Here is an 18,744-nt window from a genome sequence, read left to right as displayed (position 1 = left end):
ATTAAGTGTTCTGGAATTCCCATTCTTCACAATGTTATCCATAATTTGTTAAGATCCACACAGTTGAATGCCTTTGCATAGTCAATAAAACACGGGTAAACATCTTTCTGATATTCTCTGCTTTCAGCCAAGATCCATCTGACATCAGCAATGATATCCCTCATTCCACATCCTCTTCTGAATCTGGCTTGAATTTCTGACAGTTCCCTGTAGATGTACTGCTGAAATAGTTTTTTATTTATCTTCAGCAAAATTTTACTTGAGTGTGATATTAATGATGTTGTTCAATAATTTCCACATTCTGTTGAATCACCTTTCTTTGGAATGGACGTAAATATGAATCTCTTCTAGTTGGTTGACCAGGTAACTGTCTTCCAAATTTCTTGGCATAGACGGCTGAACACCTGCAGCACTGCATCCGTTTGTTGAAATATCTCAATTGGTATTCCGTCAATTCCTGAAGCCTTGTTTTTTGCCAATGCCTTCAGTGCAGCTTGGACTTCTTCCTTCAGTACCATTGATTCTTGATCTTATGCTACCTCCTGAAATGGTTGAACGTCGACTAGTTCTTTTTGGTACAGTGTGACTCTGTGTATTCCTTCCATCTTCTTTTGATGCTTCCCGGGTCATTCAATATTTTACCCATAGAATCCTTCAATATTGCAACTCGAGGCTTGAATTTTTTTTCAGTTCTTTCAGTTTGAGAAATGCTGAGTGTGTTCTTCCCTTTTGGTTTTCTAACTCCAGGTCTTTGCATATTTCATTACAGTACTTTACTTTGTCTTCTCGAGCTGTTTGAAATCTTCAGTTCAGCTATTTTACTTCATCATTTCTTCCATTCGCTTTAGCTACTCTATGATCAAGAGCAAGTTTTTTCAGAGTCTCTTCTGACATCCATTTTGGCCTTTTCTTTCTTTCCTGTCTTTTTAGTAGCTGCCAGCAATCCTTGGCATTCCTGAGTTTGTAGATACTTCTGCCTCTACCCATCATCATCCAGCTTCTTCCCTCTTGTGTGATTTTCCTTTTTATAAGAGACCCTTCAGAAGAGATTAGGTTTAGGACCCACACAACTCTGATATGACCTCATTAATGTAACAAAAGAAAACCCTACTTCCAAACAGGATTACATTCACAGATACAGGGGTTAGGATTTCAACATATATTTTTGGGGGACATAATTTAATCCATAACAGGACCCTAGGCTGGTCAGCCTAGAATCAGGAGGCCTGGGTCTAACCCCAGACATATGACTGCTCTGTGACCTTAGGCAAGTCACACCCACTCTCTGAGCCTCAGTCCCCTCCTCTGTAAAATGAGGGCGTGAGATGGATGATCTCTGAGGTTGTAACCACTAACCAGTCCCATGATGGTTTGATTCATTCCCTGAAGTAAGGGGTCTGAGGGGTGTGTCTGCAGGGGCAAGGGGCGGTGGGAGCAGGAAGGGCAGTGGAACCCAGATATCTCTGTGTCCAAGTACCATCAGGGTTCAGCACTCAGATAGGGCACCTGAGCTGTCAATCAAAGAATTCCCTAGAGGCGAGGGCGGAACCCGGTTGTCTGGTAACCCCGGGGGCTCAGAGCTAAGAGCTAGGGAGGTAACCCAAGCCAGAGGGACCATTCCAGAAAGTCAGCAGAGAAGAAGACTGAAGGAGGTATGACATGGCGTCCTGTGCGGGGGGCACCAAGACCAGGTGGGGGTTGCCAGGAATTCCTTTCTGGGGATGGGGGCCTTGAAGAGGCAGAGTTTCTGGGTGTTCTTAGAAGCAGGGGGAGTTTCCTTAAAAAGAGAATGCATCAGTTCTGTCTGCTCCTCCCTGACAAAAATAAATAAATAAAGAAGAAAATGAGAGGGGCTGAGCACCCAAATGCCTGGTCTTTCCACGCCTTTTCCTGTTTCCTGGGAGGAGAGTTCATGAAAAAACTTTGCCTTTCAAGGCGAGAGATACTAACAGGATACGCATGCTGATGAGATGAACGTGTTTGCATTTAAGAGGGTTCTGGATACCAGAGCCAGATGTTGGGGGCCCTCGGACCAGCTGCAGACAGAATGCTGAGGAGATGGGGGGAGAGAGGTTCCCCTTGAGAAGGCAAGTGGAGAGACAGAGTTCACTAGTCCCCAAATCCCAGAGGTTGTTGTTGTCATGTGCCATTGAGTCAATTCCAACTCATAGCAACCTTATAAGAGACAGAAGAACTGCCCCATAGGGCTTCCTAAGCTGAAATCTTAATGGGAGCTGATCACCAGGTCTTTTTTCCCATGGAGTGGCTGGTGGGTTTGAACCTCTGACGTTTTGGTTAGCAGCCGAGTGCTTAACCATTATGCTACCAGGGTTCCCTGGATCCTTGCCAATTCAATAGCTTTTTTTTATCTTTGTGTCCCCATTGCCTAGCATGGCTCCAGGCACATGGCAGGAGTTCACTGAGTATCTGCTGAACTGATCGGAGCTATAGTTTGAGATTAGACGGCATGAATACCTAGATTATGCATGTACATGAGGGCACAATGTGAAGGAAGTGGCAGAGGAGAGGCCCTGTATATGTTCTGTTCATTCATCCATTCATTCAATAAACATTTATTGAGAATCTACTATGTACCAGACATTTCCAGTTGCACAGTGGAAGAGACGAACGAGAAAGTCAACAACTTTAACCCATGAGGGGCTCTGGAAGCACAGAAGAAGGACCCAGATAGAGGGAAAACCTTCTGTCATCAAGTTGATTCCAACTCATAGTGACTCTGTAGGACAGACTAGAACTGTCCCATAGGGTTTCCAAGGCTGTAAATCTTTACGGAAGCAGACTGCCACATCTTTCTCCCGCAGAGCGGCTGGTGGGTTCAAACCACTGAACTTTTGGTTAACAGCTGAGCTTTTAACCACTGTGCCACCAGCTTTCTAAAGGAAGCCGTTACTTAAGCTGAGTTTTGCAGGAGGACTAAGTTAGTCAGGACATCAGTGAGAGCAGATATGGTGCCTAATAGAAGAGAAGAGAAGTGATATGGAAGTGAGGGTCATACCAGGGCAGTGGTAGAACTGAATTGCCCTCAAGGGATCCTACTTCCGGGGAAGTCAAGGCTGACATAATGACCCCTCTATTCCCTATTGTCAGGCCTATGTCTTCCCCCACCCCTGAGGACACTCCCCAAGAGCATGGGCCTGAGCCCTCAAGCTCCAAGAAGAAGAAGAAAAGAAAGTGGCTGCAGCAAGAGGCCAGCATCCAGGCCCTCACCAGGGCTGGCCATGGTGCCCTGAGGGCAGGCCGGAACCACGAGGCCTTGACCAGCTTCCAGAGGGCCTTCCTCCTAGCCTCCAAGGCCCCACGAGCCAAAGATACCCCTGTCCTCCGGGCCTGCGCCTTCAATCTGGGGGCTGCCTACGTGGAGACTGGGGATCCAGCCAGAGGCCTTGAGCTACTCCTGCGAGCTCGGCCTGAAGAGAAGGCTCAGGGCGGGTGCTGTGGTGACCAGTGCTTCAATGTGGCTTTGGCCTACCATGCACTGGGTGACCTGCCCCAAGCTTTGGCCTGGTATCACAGAGCTCTGGGCCACTACCAGCCTCAGGGTGACCAGGGAGAAGCCCAGGCAAAAATGGGAGACTGCTATCAGGCTCTGGGACAGCCTGAGCTAGCAGCCCTCTGCCTGCAGGAAGCCAGCCGGGCCTATGCCCAGGCGGGGCGGCCCCGGGCCGCAGCCCTGACAATGGGGGCTGCGGCGGGGTGTATGCTGAAGAGCGGACGGCATGGGGTGGGTGAGGTGGTGCAGGTGCTGGAGGAGAGCCGGAGGCTTGCTGAGAGGAGCGCTGAACGTGGGTTGCTGGGTGAGGCCTTTGGGCAGAGGACGTGTGGGATGGGGGGAGATACAGGGCCTGGTGGTACTTTGAGGGAAGGGTGGAAGCTGAGGCGTTTCTGAGGGCTGGGGCAGGGGCTGGGGGACCCTGGGAGAGTGGGACAGGGGCTGCACCGGTACAGCCTGTTAGTGTCTGACCTGGCTGCCAGTGACCCTGGCCATGCCCTCTAGGGCAGCTCTATAACGACCTAGGCCTGGGCTACTCCCAGCTCCAGCTGTTCCCGCTGGCAGTGGAGGCCTTCCTGCAGGCCCTGCCCCTGTGCCGGGAGCCTGGAGAGGAGGCCACTGTGCTAAGAAACCTCGGGATGGCCCACAATGCTCTTGGCAACTATCAGGAAGCTCGGGAGTTTCACCAGAAGGCTGCCAACCTGCATGGTAGGTGCCAGGGACTGAGGAATAGGATTGGGACCAAGGAACTGAGGGGTGGGGGGGAAAGGCTCTGTGGCTGAAGGGTGGGTGGACCATTGGGACAGGAACAGGGCCTGGAAGCTCAGAACCAGGGGGATGAGGACTGGTGGTGCAGGAGATGGCAGGCCAGGCAGGACAGGAGTTATGGGCCCAGAGGCTGAGGCCTTAGGCTTGGAAAGGCAGCAACAGACAGAGCGAAGGACGCTGGCTGGGAGAGAAGGCCTGAAGTGGAGTATCGGTCCCTCCTCTGTTCGTGCAACACTCAGGAGTCAAAACGAAGCTATTAATACCGGCCTTGCCCGCATCACAGGGTTGTCATATAGCTCGAACTAGCTTGGGGTAGGGGGGCAGATTCAGGCCCAAACTCAGGACTGAGGAGAGGCCAAGTGTCAAGAGTTCAGGCCTCTGTGGTCCATCTGGAGGTGGGCTGGGGCTCGGCACCAGGACTGCTGGGGACCTTTCTTTGGTTGCTGGGGGGGCAGGATCCTGATGCCCCAGCCACCAAGGTCCCCGCTTTGGATGGGGCGGACTCTGTCACCAGGCTCTGTGGGGCAGCGCTGGGAGCAGGGCCGGAGTTTTGGCAGCCTGGCGTTTGCGCTGAGCCAGCTGGGGGACCACAAGGCCGCCAGAGACAATTACCTTCACGCCCTGCAGGCTGCCCGAGACACTGGTGAGGGTGAGGGGTTAGCACGTGGCTTGGCGGGGGAGCCCAAAGGCTGAGGGTCCTTAGGGTTGGCAGGGAGGCAGATGGGGGAGCTAGGGATGGGAGTACCTCTGGAGGGAAGGGTCAGTGGTGCAGCACCCCTCAGGCTCTCCCTCCCCAGGGGACGTGAAGGGGCAGTGGCAGGCCTGCGAGGGTCTGGGGGCTGCTGCGGCCAGACTGGGGCAATACGACCAGGCCTTGAAGCACTATAAGGAAGCGCTGGCCCAGTGCCAGGTGAGACCACCTTCTCCTCCCTGCCATCCCTCCTCTAGAAGCCTCCTCTGGCTAACATTCCTGCCTGCCTTCCTTGTCCTCTCCATTCATTCACTCCTCAAATGTGCATGGACACGTTGTGTGCCTGGCCCTGGGGATACTACGGTGAAGAAGATTCCATTTCCGTCTACAATTCTGGTAGACGGTGGCAGGACCCCAGGAAAGGCACAGGGAGGGAGTAGAAGAGAGGTGAGACAAGGCCCTCTCCCCTCCTCACTTTCCTGTTTCTTTCTTCCCCAGTTCCCAGAGGACCACAAAGTCCAGGTCTTCCCCGTGACCCCATTATCTATCCTCCCCTCAGAAAGAGCCGGATTCTGTGAGACAACGTCTCGTGGCCAAACTGGCGGATGCCATGAGGACCCACTTGGCCCAGGGGGAGCTGGTCCTGACTCACACCCCGGTGAGTTGGAGCTGGAGGTGGGGAGAGGTTACCCAGAGAAGGGGGGGTGTCAGCAGAGGCGATGTCCTCAGGGATGCGGCGCTTGGCTGCTTGTCTGTGCTCATCTGCTCCCAGGGCCTGCAAACGGGGTGTATCGCTTTCCTGGGGTCACCAGGAGGTAGAGAGGTGGGCGGGGCTGTGCTAGGACTTTGGCTGAGTAGTAACCAGCCCGTTGGGTGAAGGATCCTAAGCCGGACGTGGAAAGAGGTAAAAACAGTTTTAAGTCCTTGGCTGCAGTTCCGGAGAAGGCCACAGGATGGCGAGAGTGCTCCAAGGAAGTCCCTCTCTCCAGTCCCTAGAGGCATTTCTTTGTGGGTTTCTGTCTGTCCTTCCTTCTCGGACTCCTCGCCCTCCCGGCGCTGCCTCACCCTCTCTCTACCTCCCAGTCTCTCTCAACAGGCTGATGTCTCTTCCAGCAGGCTGTTGTCTCTCCAGCTGCCTCCTCCCTCACACTTTAAGACACTCCCAGGAAACCGTCCCCCACCCACACAGGAACTGAAATTATACTTTAATATTTATCCTATTTATTTGATAGCGTTAATGTCCTCTCTCGGAGCCTTGGTGGTACAGTGGTTAAGAGCTACAGCTGCTAACGAAAAGGTCAGCAGTTCTAATCCACCAGCCGCTCCTTGGAAACCCTATGGGGCAGTCGTACTCTGTCCTACAGGGTCGCTCTGAGTTGAAATCGACTTAACCGCAACGGGTACCGTAACGGGTATGTCCTCTCTTATTTTAAGGACTAGGACACCGTATCTATGGCTGCAAGCAAAATTAAATTAGCCTGGTACAGGCAGAAGATCTGGTTGGGGGCCAGAAGACCTGGGTCTGCCACCAACTTTCCGGGACTTAGCCCCTGAAGGCCCAGGCAGCAGGGAGTGGTGGTCAGGCTCTGGCAGATCTGGTAGTCCGTGAGCCCGCGTGCTAACTTGAGAGTTATTGGTGGGGAACAAAGGGCCTCATCCAGGATTTTTTTAATCTCAGTGACAAGCAGCACACTCCAGTTTGTCTCTATCACTTCTCTGTCTCTCTGAGGCCACAGTGTCTCCCCGCAGGCAGCTGGGAAGAACACACACCCACACCATTTATTCTCCTTCTTCCCCAGACCCCGGCTTCCGGGAGGCCGCAGCCTCCTGGTGGGGCCTGCCCGGCGGGGAGCCCAGCCTGGGTGGGGAGGGGCAAGGCAGACGCCCAGCGCAGGTGAGCGGGATGGGGGCGGAGCTTCCGGGTGGGCGTGGCCTCTGGAGGGGGTTGGGGGTTTCGCAGCCTGGCGGCGGTGTTGGGGACAGGCCCGGAAGTGCCTCTCTTTCCCGCTGCGCCCCCGCCCCTGCCCCTGCAGATCTGCCGGTCGGTGGGAAGACGAAGAGGCTGAGGATAACCGTGAGAAGAAAGAGGAGGAGGGGTCGGCGAATGTTCCCGCAATGTCTCGGGCGCGGAGACTGGAGAGTGAGTCCACGAAGCCTGAATCCAGCTGTGCTCCTCCTCCCTGCAAATGGGAGCATCTCTCCAACCTCCTTAACCTCTGCCCCCACCCCCACCTCCCTCAGGTCTGGGCTGAGACCTAGGGCTTCCCTCGAGCCCCCTCTCCCCAGACCCCGTTTGCTCTCCAGGGTCCCAACCCCTGGCCCAGCCCTCCCACATTTCTGCCAGTCTTCAAGGCCCTAGCCCATTTTCCCATCCCTTTCTGGAATCGCCTCCTCCTCCCTGCTTGTATGTCTTCCCTAACTCTAGAACTTTGCATCTAAGAGCATCAAGGCTTGTTGAAAGCCTGCTTCTATGTGGCAGGCACCACGCTGGGCGCTTTTCTTACCCTAACTCACTATTAACTAGTGTCTCTCCCAGAGGCTTCAAAGTCCAGGAGCAAAATTCCTTGCTACTTGTGGAATCGACCTGAATTCACTAATATCTTCTTCCGTGATTCAGTCCCACCATCTAACCTCTAGTCAGCTTATGTTTGCCAAGCCCCTGCCATGTGCAGGGCAGCATCCTTGGCACAACCCCGTGTAAAGTGACCAACACATCCTCCCGCCCCCACCTTCAGCCATGATGGTTCTTGGAGAGGCCTGTGATAAATGTGTCTGTCCCTTTGCAGGTCCAGGACCCAGGATCCATCTCTCATTTGGAGGCCCAGATTCCTCCAGAGTGGGGAAACCTGGCATCCTGGTACCCAATGGCCCTCAAGCCAACAGGTAGGTCCCTGGGGGAGGGGAGGGGACCTGGAGAATGAATGAAGGAGATAAAAAAGGATGTGGTTTGGGATCATTTTGATGGAATGTGATCATTGGTAAGTTTGGGAGAAGATGTGATCCGATGCTTGGGGATATAGGACTCTGAGCCTCTTTGTCCTTTAGCAATATGAACAACCCTCACCCAGCTCTAGAGGTCCGGGATCTCCCCTGCCTCCTACAGGGCCTGACTGTTGGCCTCAGAGAAAGGGAGGGCCCTGCAGAATGGGAGGATGTGAAGCTTAAGCCTACTCCCTTCTGCCCTGGAGCCCACCAGCAGAGGTAAGGGCCTAAGAGAGCACCAGGAAGCTGGAGCCAGAGCAGGCTGCCTCCTGCCCTTTCCCCAGCCACCCCCACTGGTGATCCCCTCCCTCCCTCCTGCAGGTCATCCAGATGGCCCTGGGAAGCCCCCAGCAGGAATCCCCAGAGGAGACCCAACGAGTCTGGCTTTTGCACGATCACGTGACTCCACTCTGCTCGCCACAGCTCTGGCCTCTGCAATACCCCCCGGCACACACACTTTAGGGACTTCTGGGGACCAAGCCTCTTCGCATTTGTTCAACCCTGTGTGGACCTGGAACATAAAAAAGCACGCTGGACAGGGCTTTGCGATCTCAGCACTGAGGGGCTGTTTGCTCTTCATTGGGATTTTTGCACTCGCTAGGCAAAGAAGAAAGGAAAATGGATGGTGACTTCCCCCTTTTCTTTCTGGATCTAAATCTCATGACTGCTAAGGACTTTGTCAGTCCTAAAAACTATGACTTTTTGGTCAAGTGGCTTTGCAGTCACTGACTCTCTGTAGACCTCCATTTTCTCATGTGTGGAATGGGAATCATAACACTACAGGAGATACATCTTAACTAACCTATGCAGTCCACTTCCTCCTCCATGGAATGCAGGGGATGCTGGTGGGGTCAGACCTGCCGCCTGCAGAACACCTGTTGCTAGTGGCAGTAACAATGATATTATGTAACATTTACAGAGCGCTTACCACATGCCACACACTATGGTAAGTGTTCACAAGTGTTTTCTCCTTTCATCTTCACAACATCGCTATGATGCAGGAGTTGTGATTATCCCCTTTCACAGGTAAGGAAGAGGAGGCACAAAGAGGTTAAGTGGTTTGTCCTTCTGGGTAACACAACTAGTAAGTGGAGAAGCCAGGATTCAAACCTAAGCATTGAGTGCCTTCTAGAAAGCTTCTCAGTTCTGCTCCGCTGGTTCAGCCACTGCTCACCAAGAGTTGGTTGTCTTTGATATCAGTTTACATGTTATTATAGTTTATCATTTCATTAAATAGTATATGAATTAAGAGTTTGAAAACAAGTGCTGTTTCTATGAAAACTAAGTTGAATGCTAAGACTTGGTTAAGGAGGTCACTTAAAAAGACTGCTGTTGAATCAGGCGTGAGCAAGAAAAAGCAAAGATGTCACTTTGAGGACGAAGATACGCCTGACCCAAACCATGGTATTTTCAGTCACCTCATATGCATTCGAAAGTGGATAATGAATAAGGAAGACTGAAGAAGATGCCTTTGAGTTGTAGTGTGGGCGAAGAATATTGAATATACCATGGACTGCCAGAAGAATGAACAAATCTGTCTTGGAAGTACAGCCAGAATCCTCCTTAGAAGCGAGCATGGCAAGACTTTGGCTCACATATTTTGGACATGTTATCACGAGGGACCAGTCCCTGGAGAAGGACATCATGCTTAGTAAAGCAGAGGGTCAGCAAAACAGAGGAAGACCCTTAACGAGATGGATTGACATGGTGGGTGCAACAATGGGCTCAAACCTAGCAACCATTGCGAGGATGGTGCGGAACTGGGTACTGTTTTGTTCTGTTGTACATAGGGTCACTATGAGTTGGAATTGACTCGACGGCACCTAACAACAACAACAAGATAATTACAGATTGGGGGCAATCATAAAAATCTAGATGAATTTTGCATTCAGTTTGCTTCAAGTATGTTATTAATTGTTCCATTTTAAGGAAGCAAACTGGAAGTTACAGGTGATACATAAAGAAAGAAGACTGGGAACTCCAAGCATCAGTCCCATCCTCAAAGAAAAGATCCACTTTGACAGATAGCAAATGAGTGTATTTTTTGTTTTCAGTTGAAATAAAATAATTCACTCTTGATCATGTCAGGTAAGTTCCACTGTACTGGGAACTACTTCACAAGGAGACTTTGAAGATTCATTAAAAATATTTGTAGAGGATCTCCTATGTGCCAGGCACAGTACTAGGTGCTGGGGGACACAGCTGTTAATCTTCCTTATATAAATGGAGCTTACTGTTTTGTAAGGTGTTCAAGATGTATTGATTAGGATGAGATTCACCAGCTGTAACAAAGGCCAGTATAAGAGTGCCTTTAAACAGAAAGAACTTTATTCCTTTCTCATATAACCAGCCCAGGCTGATATGGTGGTTCCATGGAGTTGGGGACCCAGGCAGGAGGCTCTGCTATGCTCAACACAGAATTTCCATCTCATAGCATAAAACAGCTGCTCTAGCTCCAGTGTTATACCTCCATTCCGGTCAGTAAAAACAACAAGAGAAAGTGGAGGGAAACATTCATTTTTAAAAAGGTATGACCTGGGAGCTGAATATACCACTTCTGCTCATATCACATTAGTCAGAATTTAGTCACATGACTGTACCTAGCTTCTAGGAAAGGGAGGCAGAAAAATGTAGCATTTAGCTGGGCAACCATGTGGCCAGATAAAACTCAGGGGTAGATATCAAAGGAAGAAAGGAGAATAGATTTTGAGAGACAAGCAGAAGCATCTGTCACATGGATGTATTGACATTAGGTCAGACCAACTCCGATATCAGCCATCACTGTTTCTACCATTTAATAGCTGTATTATCATGGGAAAATTACTTGACTTCTGCTCCTCATTTTCGTCATGTATAACATGAGGATAAAAATACATCATAGGATTGATAGAATTAAATTAGATAATATACGTAAAGCATCTGGTGTTTGATCCATGTGTCTTTCCTAAATTGCTCTTGAAGGCATTTCCCAAAGAAAACTCCAAAAATCTGAATGGCAAACCGAAGACACAAGGGAAAGATTAGTCCAAAGGACTAATGGACCACAACTACCACAGCCTCCACCGGACAGTCCAGCATAACTAGATGTGCCCGGCTACCACCACCGACTGCTCTGACAGGGATCACAATAGAGGGTGTAGGGCAGAGTGGGAGAAAAATATAGAACACAATTCGAATTCACAAAAAAACACCAGACTTACTGGTCTGATAGTGACTGGAGAAACCCCGAGAGTATGGCCCCTGGACGCCCTTTTAACTCAGTACTGAAGTCACTCCTGAAATTCACCCTTCAGCCAAAGATTAGACAGGCCTATAAAACAAATGATAACACACGTAGTTCAACCATGTATACAAGACTAAATGGGCACACCAGCCCAAAAGCAAAGACGAGAAGGCAGGAAGGGACAGGAAAGCTGGACAAATGGAAACGGGGATCTGGAGGTGGAGAAGGGGAGAGTGTTGACACATCGCAGGGTTGGCAACCAATGTCACAAAACAATATGTGTATAACTTATTTAATAAACTAATTTGCTCTGTAAACTTTCACCTAAAGCACACACACACACACAAAAGAATCACCTGGGCATCTTATTATGGATTCTGATTCAGTATATTTGGAGTGGAAATGCAAATTCCGGTTTGAAGCCCTGGTACCATAGTAAGTGCTATTTAAGTGCTAAATAAAACTATGTTGTCCTGCAAAAAAAAAAAATCTAAATGGCAGTAACAGGTGGAGTAGGTCTTGGACACCGCCACCACCTCTTACTAGGTATAGTCTGCATTTGGTTGTTTTATAAATTCTGGGTGTGTGGGGCAGGATATATTTTGTGTCATTATTTTATAGCTATACCTCAACAAAATAAAGTCAGCAAGTGGTGACAGTCCTTTATTTACATATGTCTGCATTTGGGGAAGCAGTTCAATATAGAATAATGGTAAAGAGCGTAGGTGCTTGGATCCTAGTTCCACCAACAGCTATCACTGTGTCATTGAGCATGTCATTCAACATCTTTGAGCCTCAGTTTTCTCATCTTTGAAACGGGAATAATAATAATAGGGTTGCTGAGAAGATTAAATGAGATGAATCATGTAAGCACCTGACACATTTAAAAATGTTAGCTATGTCAAAGAAATACATGTCCCATTGTGTCTTAGAAAGGAATCTTTCAGAATCACATTTATTTTCCCAATCAGGCCTAGAGGGAGTCTTGACTAATATGCAAAAGTGAAGCCACTTGTGAAGTTATAAAGTTAGCGAGGTTTGGAACAAGATTATTAAATTGTAGCATGTACCTGACAGTTTAGATGAGTAAACTCAATCTCCAACCACAAACATAGTCTATCAAAAACAATATCCTACCACAATCACAGCTGACAAATTTGGTTTCCCTCAACAACACATAAAGCAAGCAGGGAGGCCAAAGGAACATCCCATAGGAGATGATAGTCTCTTATAATTAAAAACAAGACCATCAGAGGAGTAGTTAAAAGCAGGAGCGTTTTTTACTTTCTCAGCGAACTAGCCAGGAATGCATTTCATGATACAGAATAAAAAGAAATCTAGCGTAAAAACAGGAGCTTAACTCTCTCTGGATCATTATCTTTATTCTCAGTGCCTTAAGGGTAACTAGTTGATTATTGCCAGCCTTCTTCTTTAACCATGCAACAGAGTGTCTTTGGCATTCTCTCTTCCCATAGCTATTAATAAAGCTTGCTTTGGACAGTCATCAGGAGAAACAATCGCTAGGGAAAGACATCGTGTTTGGTGAAGTAGAGGACCTCGTAGGGCGAGTGAGACCCTTGCTGAGATGGATTGGTACAGTAGGAGCAAGGATGGACTTGAATATGCCTGTAATGGAGAGGACAACACAGACCGGGCAACGTTTCGTTCTGTTGTAACACAGGGTTGCCATGAGTTGGAGTCAAGTCCACTATAGCTATCTACTTAGGTATCTGTTTTAATAACCTGTTGCTGTCTGGTAGATTCCAACTCATGGCAGCCCCATGTGTGTCAGAGTAGAATGGCACTCCATAGGATTTTCAATGGCTGTAAACTTACACCAGGCATTTCTTCCATGGTGCTACTGGGTGCATTCAAACCACTAACCTCAATTAGTAGCCCAGCTCAAATCCTTTGTGCCACCCAGGGGCCTATCTTAATAAAGCATTATGTATGATTAGGGAAGTACAACGTCTATATTAGTACACAGAGGTAGAGGAAGGTAATGTAGTGGGGAGTTGTTGGGTGCCATTGAGCCCATTCTGAAACGGATCCTAAATTATATAAAACACCTGTTTCGGTCGGGTTGATTCCGACTCATAGTGATCCTATAGGACAGAGTAGAACTCCCCCAATAGGGTTTCCAAGGAGCAGCTGGTGGATTCGAACTGCTGAGCTTTTGGTTAGCAGCCATAACTCTTAACCACGGCACCACCAGGGCTCCATAAAACACTTAGTAGTATAAATACGAACAACAGATTAATTTACTAAGCCCTATGTGCCAGGCCCTGTGCCGACCCCTTTAAATGCATTATCACCCTATCAATATGTACTAGTAAGCCCATTATATAGACGAGGAAACGGAAACCAGGAGTGTCTTAAGTTCACTCAGCTAGTCCGTGGTGGCGCAGGAATTCGGGCTATCATATACGGCTTCCTAAGAGAGCTACTCGGCTGCTAACCGAAAGGTTGGAGGTTAGAACCCACCAGCCGCTTTGCGGGAGAGATGTGGCAGTCTGATTCTGTAAAGATTACAAACTCGGAAACCCTATGGGGCAGTTCTACACTGTCCTATAGGGTCGCTATGAGTCCGAATCGACTCGACGGCAATGGGAAGAGAGCTACAAGAATATGGATTATTATCAAAGAGCGATTGGGATCAAAGCCAATTATTTCAGTATATCTAAAAATGTACAGCAATAGGTAAGTGCTCTGGGGAAGTGCTCGAACCCAGGCTATAAGGGAAAGTGCATGGAAGGGCACGGGAAGCCGCACACTTCCCAAACGCTGCGACACTCACGCCGCGCGCCACTTCCGGGGACGTCGCGCGCCGGCCGAGCCTCCCCCGGGGCGGGGCGAAGCGCGGCGCATGCGCCGTGGTGGGCCCGGTCGGGCTCGGGGTGTGCTCTGAGGGCTGCATGTCTGGGCTGCGGGCGCTGCTGGGACTCGGGCTGCTGGTTGCTGGTTCGCGCCTGCCTCGGGTCAGGAGCCCAGCAGGAGTCTGCCGCTCAGGACCCGTCTGGTGGAGGCCGCAGCGGCTGATTTCGGGAGTCCACGAAGACCCAGCGGCGATGGCGAGCGCAGCAGTGAAGTATTTGAGGTAGGCGGGGCTCCAGGCGGCCACGCGGGGCGCAGACTCGAGTGGACGGCCCTCCCTCCCGGGGGCGGGGCCTGGGGCGGCCGCGCGGCGCCACCTGCGCGACGGAGCTTCTGAGGGGCGGGGACTCAGGCCAGAGGTGTCCCCCTCAGCCAGGAGGAGGCCCAGGCGGTGGACCAGGAGCTGTTTAACGAGTACCAGTTCAGCGTGGACCAACTTATGGAGCTGGCTGGGTTGAGCTGTGCGACAGCCATTGCCAAGGTCAGTGGCGCAACCCTTGCCCCTTGGAGGAACTGGTGACAGATTGCGGGGAGTCACCGTCCAAGCCTCTGGCCAAGACGCACAGAGGTGAGGGACAGCTGGGCCAAGCCTGGGTTGTAACTGACCAAAGCCCCTTGAATCCCCTTTGATTCTCCCCTCAGGCATACCCTCCCACGTCCTTGTCCAGGAGCCCCCCTACTGTCCTGGTCATCTGTGGCCCCGGGAATAATGGAGGAGATGGCCTGGTCTGTGCTCGACACCTCAAACTCTTCGTGAGTGTGTAGGGAGGGGCTGTGGGAAAGGTCCTGAGGATTCCAGGATGTGGGATTGAATTACCGCTTTCCTCCTAGGGCTACCAGCCAACCGTCTACTACCCCAAAAGGCCTAACAAGCCACTCTTCACCGCGCTGGTGACCCAGTGTCAGAAAATGGACATCCCTTTCCTCGGTGAAATGCCTTTAGAGGTAGGAGGTTCCAGATCAATACCTCACCTCTCCAATAGTCTACTGCCCTTCCCTTACTTTCAGGCTGAGGTGATTTATTTTCCCCTCTAGAGTAGAAACTCTCAGAGGGCAGGGACAGTGCCTGAAGGATGCTACATGACTGTAACTGGTGACAGAGCCTTCCTCTCTCTGTCAGATGTGCTCCATGAGGGCAGGGACAGTGCCTGAAGGATGCTACATGACTATAACTGGTGTCAGAGCCTTCCTCCCTCTGTCACATGTGCTCCATGAGGGCAGGGACAGTGCCTGAAGGATGCTACATGACTATAACTGGTGTCAGAGCCTTCCTCCCTCTGTCACATGTGCTCCCTGAGTCCCCAGTAAAGCTCCCTTTCCCTTCATCTCTCCTGATCACTCCTTTCTCTCTAGTCAACTCCTCTCTCCCCAGCATGCAGTAAACCCATTCTCTGCCCCTCTCAGGAGATGGAGTGACTGCCTCATCCTAAACCATTTCTGCAGACACTTGCATTTAGGGGCGGGAAACTTGAGAACTTGTCTTTTAAAAAAAAAACAAAAACCACATTTCACAGATGGGGAGACTGAGGTACAGAGAAAGGAAGTGATTTACCCAAAGTCATGGAATCTGATGGTAGAGCTGACACCAGAACCCTGCCCCTGACTCCCCGTGCTGGGCTGTCCCACACTCTAGCCTCCCCAGTGGTAGCTGGCACACAGAACAGATAACTGTGTCTGGTCTCAGCTTGGCCTGATCAGTGACCAACTCACACTTGCTTTAGGCTTCAGAATGCCCTCTGAATGAGAGAAAACTGACCTTGTGCGTCTGTGAATGGTTTGCACTCTGTGGGTGCAGCGGACAGCCCTCTCCCAGGTAAAGGCTTTGTGCAGCTGCTGGCTCTGACCTCTTTCCTGTTCCACCATAGCCCATGATGATTGATGAGCTGTACGAGCTGGTGGTGGACGCCATCTTTGGCTTCAGTTTCAAGGGTGATGTTCGGGAGCCATTCCGGAGCATCCTGAAAGTCCTGAGTGGCATCACCGTGCCCATTGCCAGCGTCGACATTCCCTCAGGTGCTGGGCCCAAGGAGGTTGGGGGTATTGGGGCCCTGCCCTCTCTTGAGGCAGGTACCTTGGAATCTTGATTTTTGACTGAAAGCTCAGACCAGGTCTACAATAGTTTGGAGTCTCGAGGGGCAGGCCTGGGCAGCAGAACTCAGGAGCCCCCTGTACACACGGGCCCCATGAAAAGACCAAGCCCAGGGGTCCATGGAGCTCCTAGGACAAGAGTTCCTTAGGGACCCCTTTTAGGACTCAGGTACAAGGGGCAGAGGGGGACTAGACATCCACATCCTCGTGTTCTTCATGAGCACCATTCTCTTTTCAGGATGGGATGTGGAGAAGGGAAACTCTGAAGGGCTCCAGCCAGACTTGCTCATCTCCCTGACGGCACCCAAAAAGTCTGCATCCCAGTTTACTGGTCGCTACCACTACCTGGGGGGGCGTTTTGTACCACCTGCTCTGGAAAAGAAGTATCAGCTGAACCTGCCCTCCTATCCTGACACGGAGTGTGTCTACCGTCTACAGTGAGGGAAGGTGGGTGGGCCTTCCTTCCAATAAAGACTCAGTGCCTCTCTTTCCCAGAACCGTGTAGTCCCAGGGGCTCTTCTGGCAGGGGGTGGCCGGAGCCAGAGAACACCAAGGGTATGGTGACATCTCTCTGAGTGGAACAACAGGCAAGAGAGACACGGCATCTGGAGGCAATAAAAATCTGACCATTAGGCGCTGACACAGGGTCCCAAGTGAGGTGTGCTGTTCTTTGCACACAAGTGATTCTTATACATTTGGGATACAGACGGGGCTGGAGGAGGTTCCCTGAGCTTTCTTCTTTCACTGAATAGTTCAGCAAAACTACAGTTAGACAGAAGGATTTCTTTCAAAGGCCTCCAAGGAAAATCTAGATTGTATTCAGGACCTGTCCTGGAAACCCAGGCTGGGAATGGAGAAGCCAGGGTATATATACATATGCTCGGAGCCCAAGCTGATGTTATTTGGGTCATCTGGTGTAGTGTTAGAAACTGGCAATCCATGGGCTGAATTCAGATCTGTGTATGTTATTTAAAAATCAGAACATTTCAAATAAGTCCATATTTTCAATCTCTCTTTTAAAATGGGGGAGGGGTATCTGACAACACTGGGCCTCCATGTCGGTATTCAGCTGGAACTGAGGCAGGGATGCCCCTTCAAAGGGTGTCTGCATTCCTCCGCTCTAGGAGTGCAGTCCTTGTCCCTAGCTTCCTGGCTCCTGTAGACACTTGAGCTCCTGATCTCTGGGTTAGAAGCTGCTCCCCTCAACTCAGCTGCTCCCTTAACTCAGGCGTGGCTCTGCCACTCTTCTCAGCAGGTTGGTGTTCCAGAGCTCAGTTCCCTCCATAGGAGGGACTCCTCATTAAAAGAGGGCAGAAGACCTGAATGGACCCAGGTCTCTGAGGCTCTGACTCCTGAAAAGGAATCGACTGAGCCCCGCCTTCAGTCTCTCTTCTTCTCTTTCTTCTTTTTGGCTCTCTGGCCAGTGCTGACTACAGCTCTTCCCTCCTCTGGATGCTGCTGCTTCCTCTTCTTATCTCTGCTGCCTGGACCAGTGCGTGTCCTGCTCTCTGCTTCCCTAGTCCCGCCACCCCCTCCAGTCTCATCTTCTTCACCCTTTCTGTCCAACACTGCCTCCTCCTCTCGATGCCGCTTCCTTTTCTTCTTGCTTCTCCTGATACCTAGGTCATTGCATGCTTTGCTTGCTGCTTCCCCGGTCCTACCATCACCAGAAGCTGCCTCACCTTCCTCATCCTCTATCTTCAAGCTGTCCTCCTCCTCACGCTGCCGCCTCTTCTTGCTTTGGCTGCACGGGTCAGTGTATGCTCTGTTCTCCACCTCCTCTGTCCTGACACCCCCTGCAGCCTCCTTACCTCCTTCTCCTTTAGCCAGGATCCCCCCTTCTTCCTGCTGCCACCTCTTCTTCTTCCTTTTCCTGAGGGGCTGATCAGTTTGTTCTCTGCTCTTCAATTCCCCAAGCCCGCCTGTTCCTGCAGCCTCTTCCTCCTCATTTTCTATGGTTCCCTCTCTCTCCTCTGGGACCTTTTCTTCTTGGTGTCGCCTTTTCTTTTTCTTGCTTTTCCTGTTACTGTGGTCAGTCTGTTCTCGGTGTTCCTCTTCCCCATTCCTTTCAGCTACTGGAGCTGCTGCTTCCTCTTTCTGTTTCTTTTTCTTCTTTTTTGGAGGAGGCTTGCTGTCAGACTGTGGTTGAGGCGCCCCAGGGTCCTGGCCTTTGAGATGAGCCAGGAAGGCCTGTTCCTGGGCCTCCAGCCGAGCAAGTTTGGCCTTCATCGTGATCCCAAGACGGGCAGCCCTGAAACAGGCAGGACCCAAGTCAAAACAGGGAAATCGGGGGAATTGGGCTAATCCTGGAACTGGAGAAGGAAATCGGGGGAAGTGGGCTAATCCTGGGACTGGAGAAGGCTGGAGGGACATGCTTCATCCTTAGGCAAGAGACGGGTGGGTAGAACGATTTCCCTGGGGCAAAATGAATCAAGACAGTGGTGGCACAGGCCATCCTCAAGCGTGGGCTTGGGTGGGGATAAGAGAAGGGATCAAAGGAGTTGGCTGTCAGATACCAATCTAGGAAATGAACTCTCGAGGACTATCCAAAACCAAAAGAAATACAACAGGGAATCAGAGCAGTTAATCAGTAAATGACAACAACAT

At 50.7% G+C, this 18,744-nt stretch overlaps 3 protein-coding genes across 4 annotated transcripts in view; 2 read left to right on the top strand and 1 right to left on the bottom strand.

The window, feature by feature from the left end:
* The first annotated feature begins 3,112 nt into the window (after positions 1-3,112).
* TTC24 (tetratricopeptide repeat domain 24) lies at positions 3,113-8,972 on the top strand. Its single transcript, XM_004388615.2, has 9 exons — positions 3,113-3,815; positions 4,016-4,219; positions 4,794-4,922; positions 5,077-5,189; positions 5,530-5,628; positions 6,770-6,864; positions 7,004-7,110; positions 7,757-7,853; positions 8,274-8,972. Exons 1-9 carry the CDS (start codon positions 3,113-3,115, stop codon positions 8,353-8,355), a joined length of 1,629 nt encoding a protein of 542 aa, XP_004388672.1. The 3' UTR covers positions 8,356-8,972.
* Positions 8,973-14,068: 5,096 nt separating this feature from the next.
* NAXE (NAD(P)HX epimerase) lies at positions 14,069-16,841 on the top strand. Its single transcript, XM_004388476.3, has 6 exons — positions 14,069-14,272; positions 14,422-14,530; positions 14,692-14,802; positions 14,881-14,994; positions 15,915-16,062; positions 16,376-16,841. Exons 1-6 carry the CDS (start codon positions 14,091-14,093, stop codon positions 16,576-16,578), a joined length of 867 nt encoding a protein of 288 aa, XP_004388533.2. The 5' UTR covers positions 14,069-14,090; the 3' UTR covers positions 16,579-16,841.
* Positions 16,842-17,071: 230 nt separating this feature from the next.
* The window catches only part of LOC101341123 (G patch domain-containing protein 4), a 9,052-nt gene continuing 7,379 nt past the window's right edge, over positions 17,072-18,744 (bottom strand). For both annotated transcript variants that reach the window (XM_023742533.1, XM_004388474.2), the window contains one exon: positions 17,072-18,388. In XM_023742533.1, coding sequence (XP_023598301.1) covers positions 17,518-18,388 — 871 coding nt within the window. In that variant the 3' untranslated portion in view covers positions 17,072-17,517. The remainder of the gene's footprint in view (positions 18,389-18,744) is intronic.

Source organism: Trichechus manatus, unplaced genomic scaffold (assembly GCF_000243295.1).
Source record: "Trichechus manatus latirostris isolate Lorelei unplaced genomic scaffold, TriManLat1.0 scaffold00213, whole genome shotgun sequence".
NCBI classification, from domain to species: domain Eukaryota; kingdom Metazoa; phylum Chordata; class Mammalia; order Sirenia; family Trichechidae; genus Trichechus; species Trichechus manatus.
Note: the sequence above shows the minus strand (reverse complement) of the source record. Positions and strands in the feature narration are given on the sequence as shown.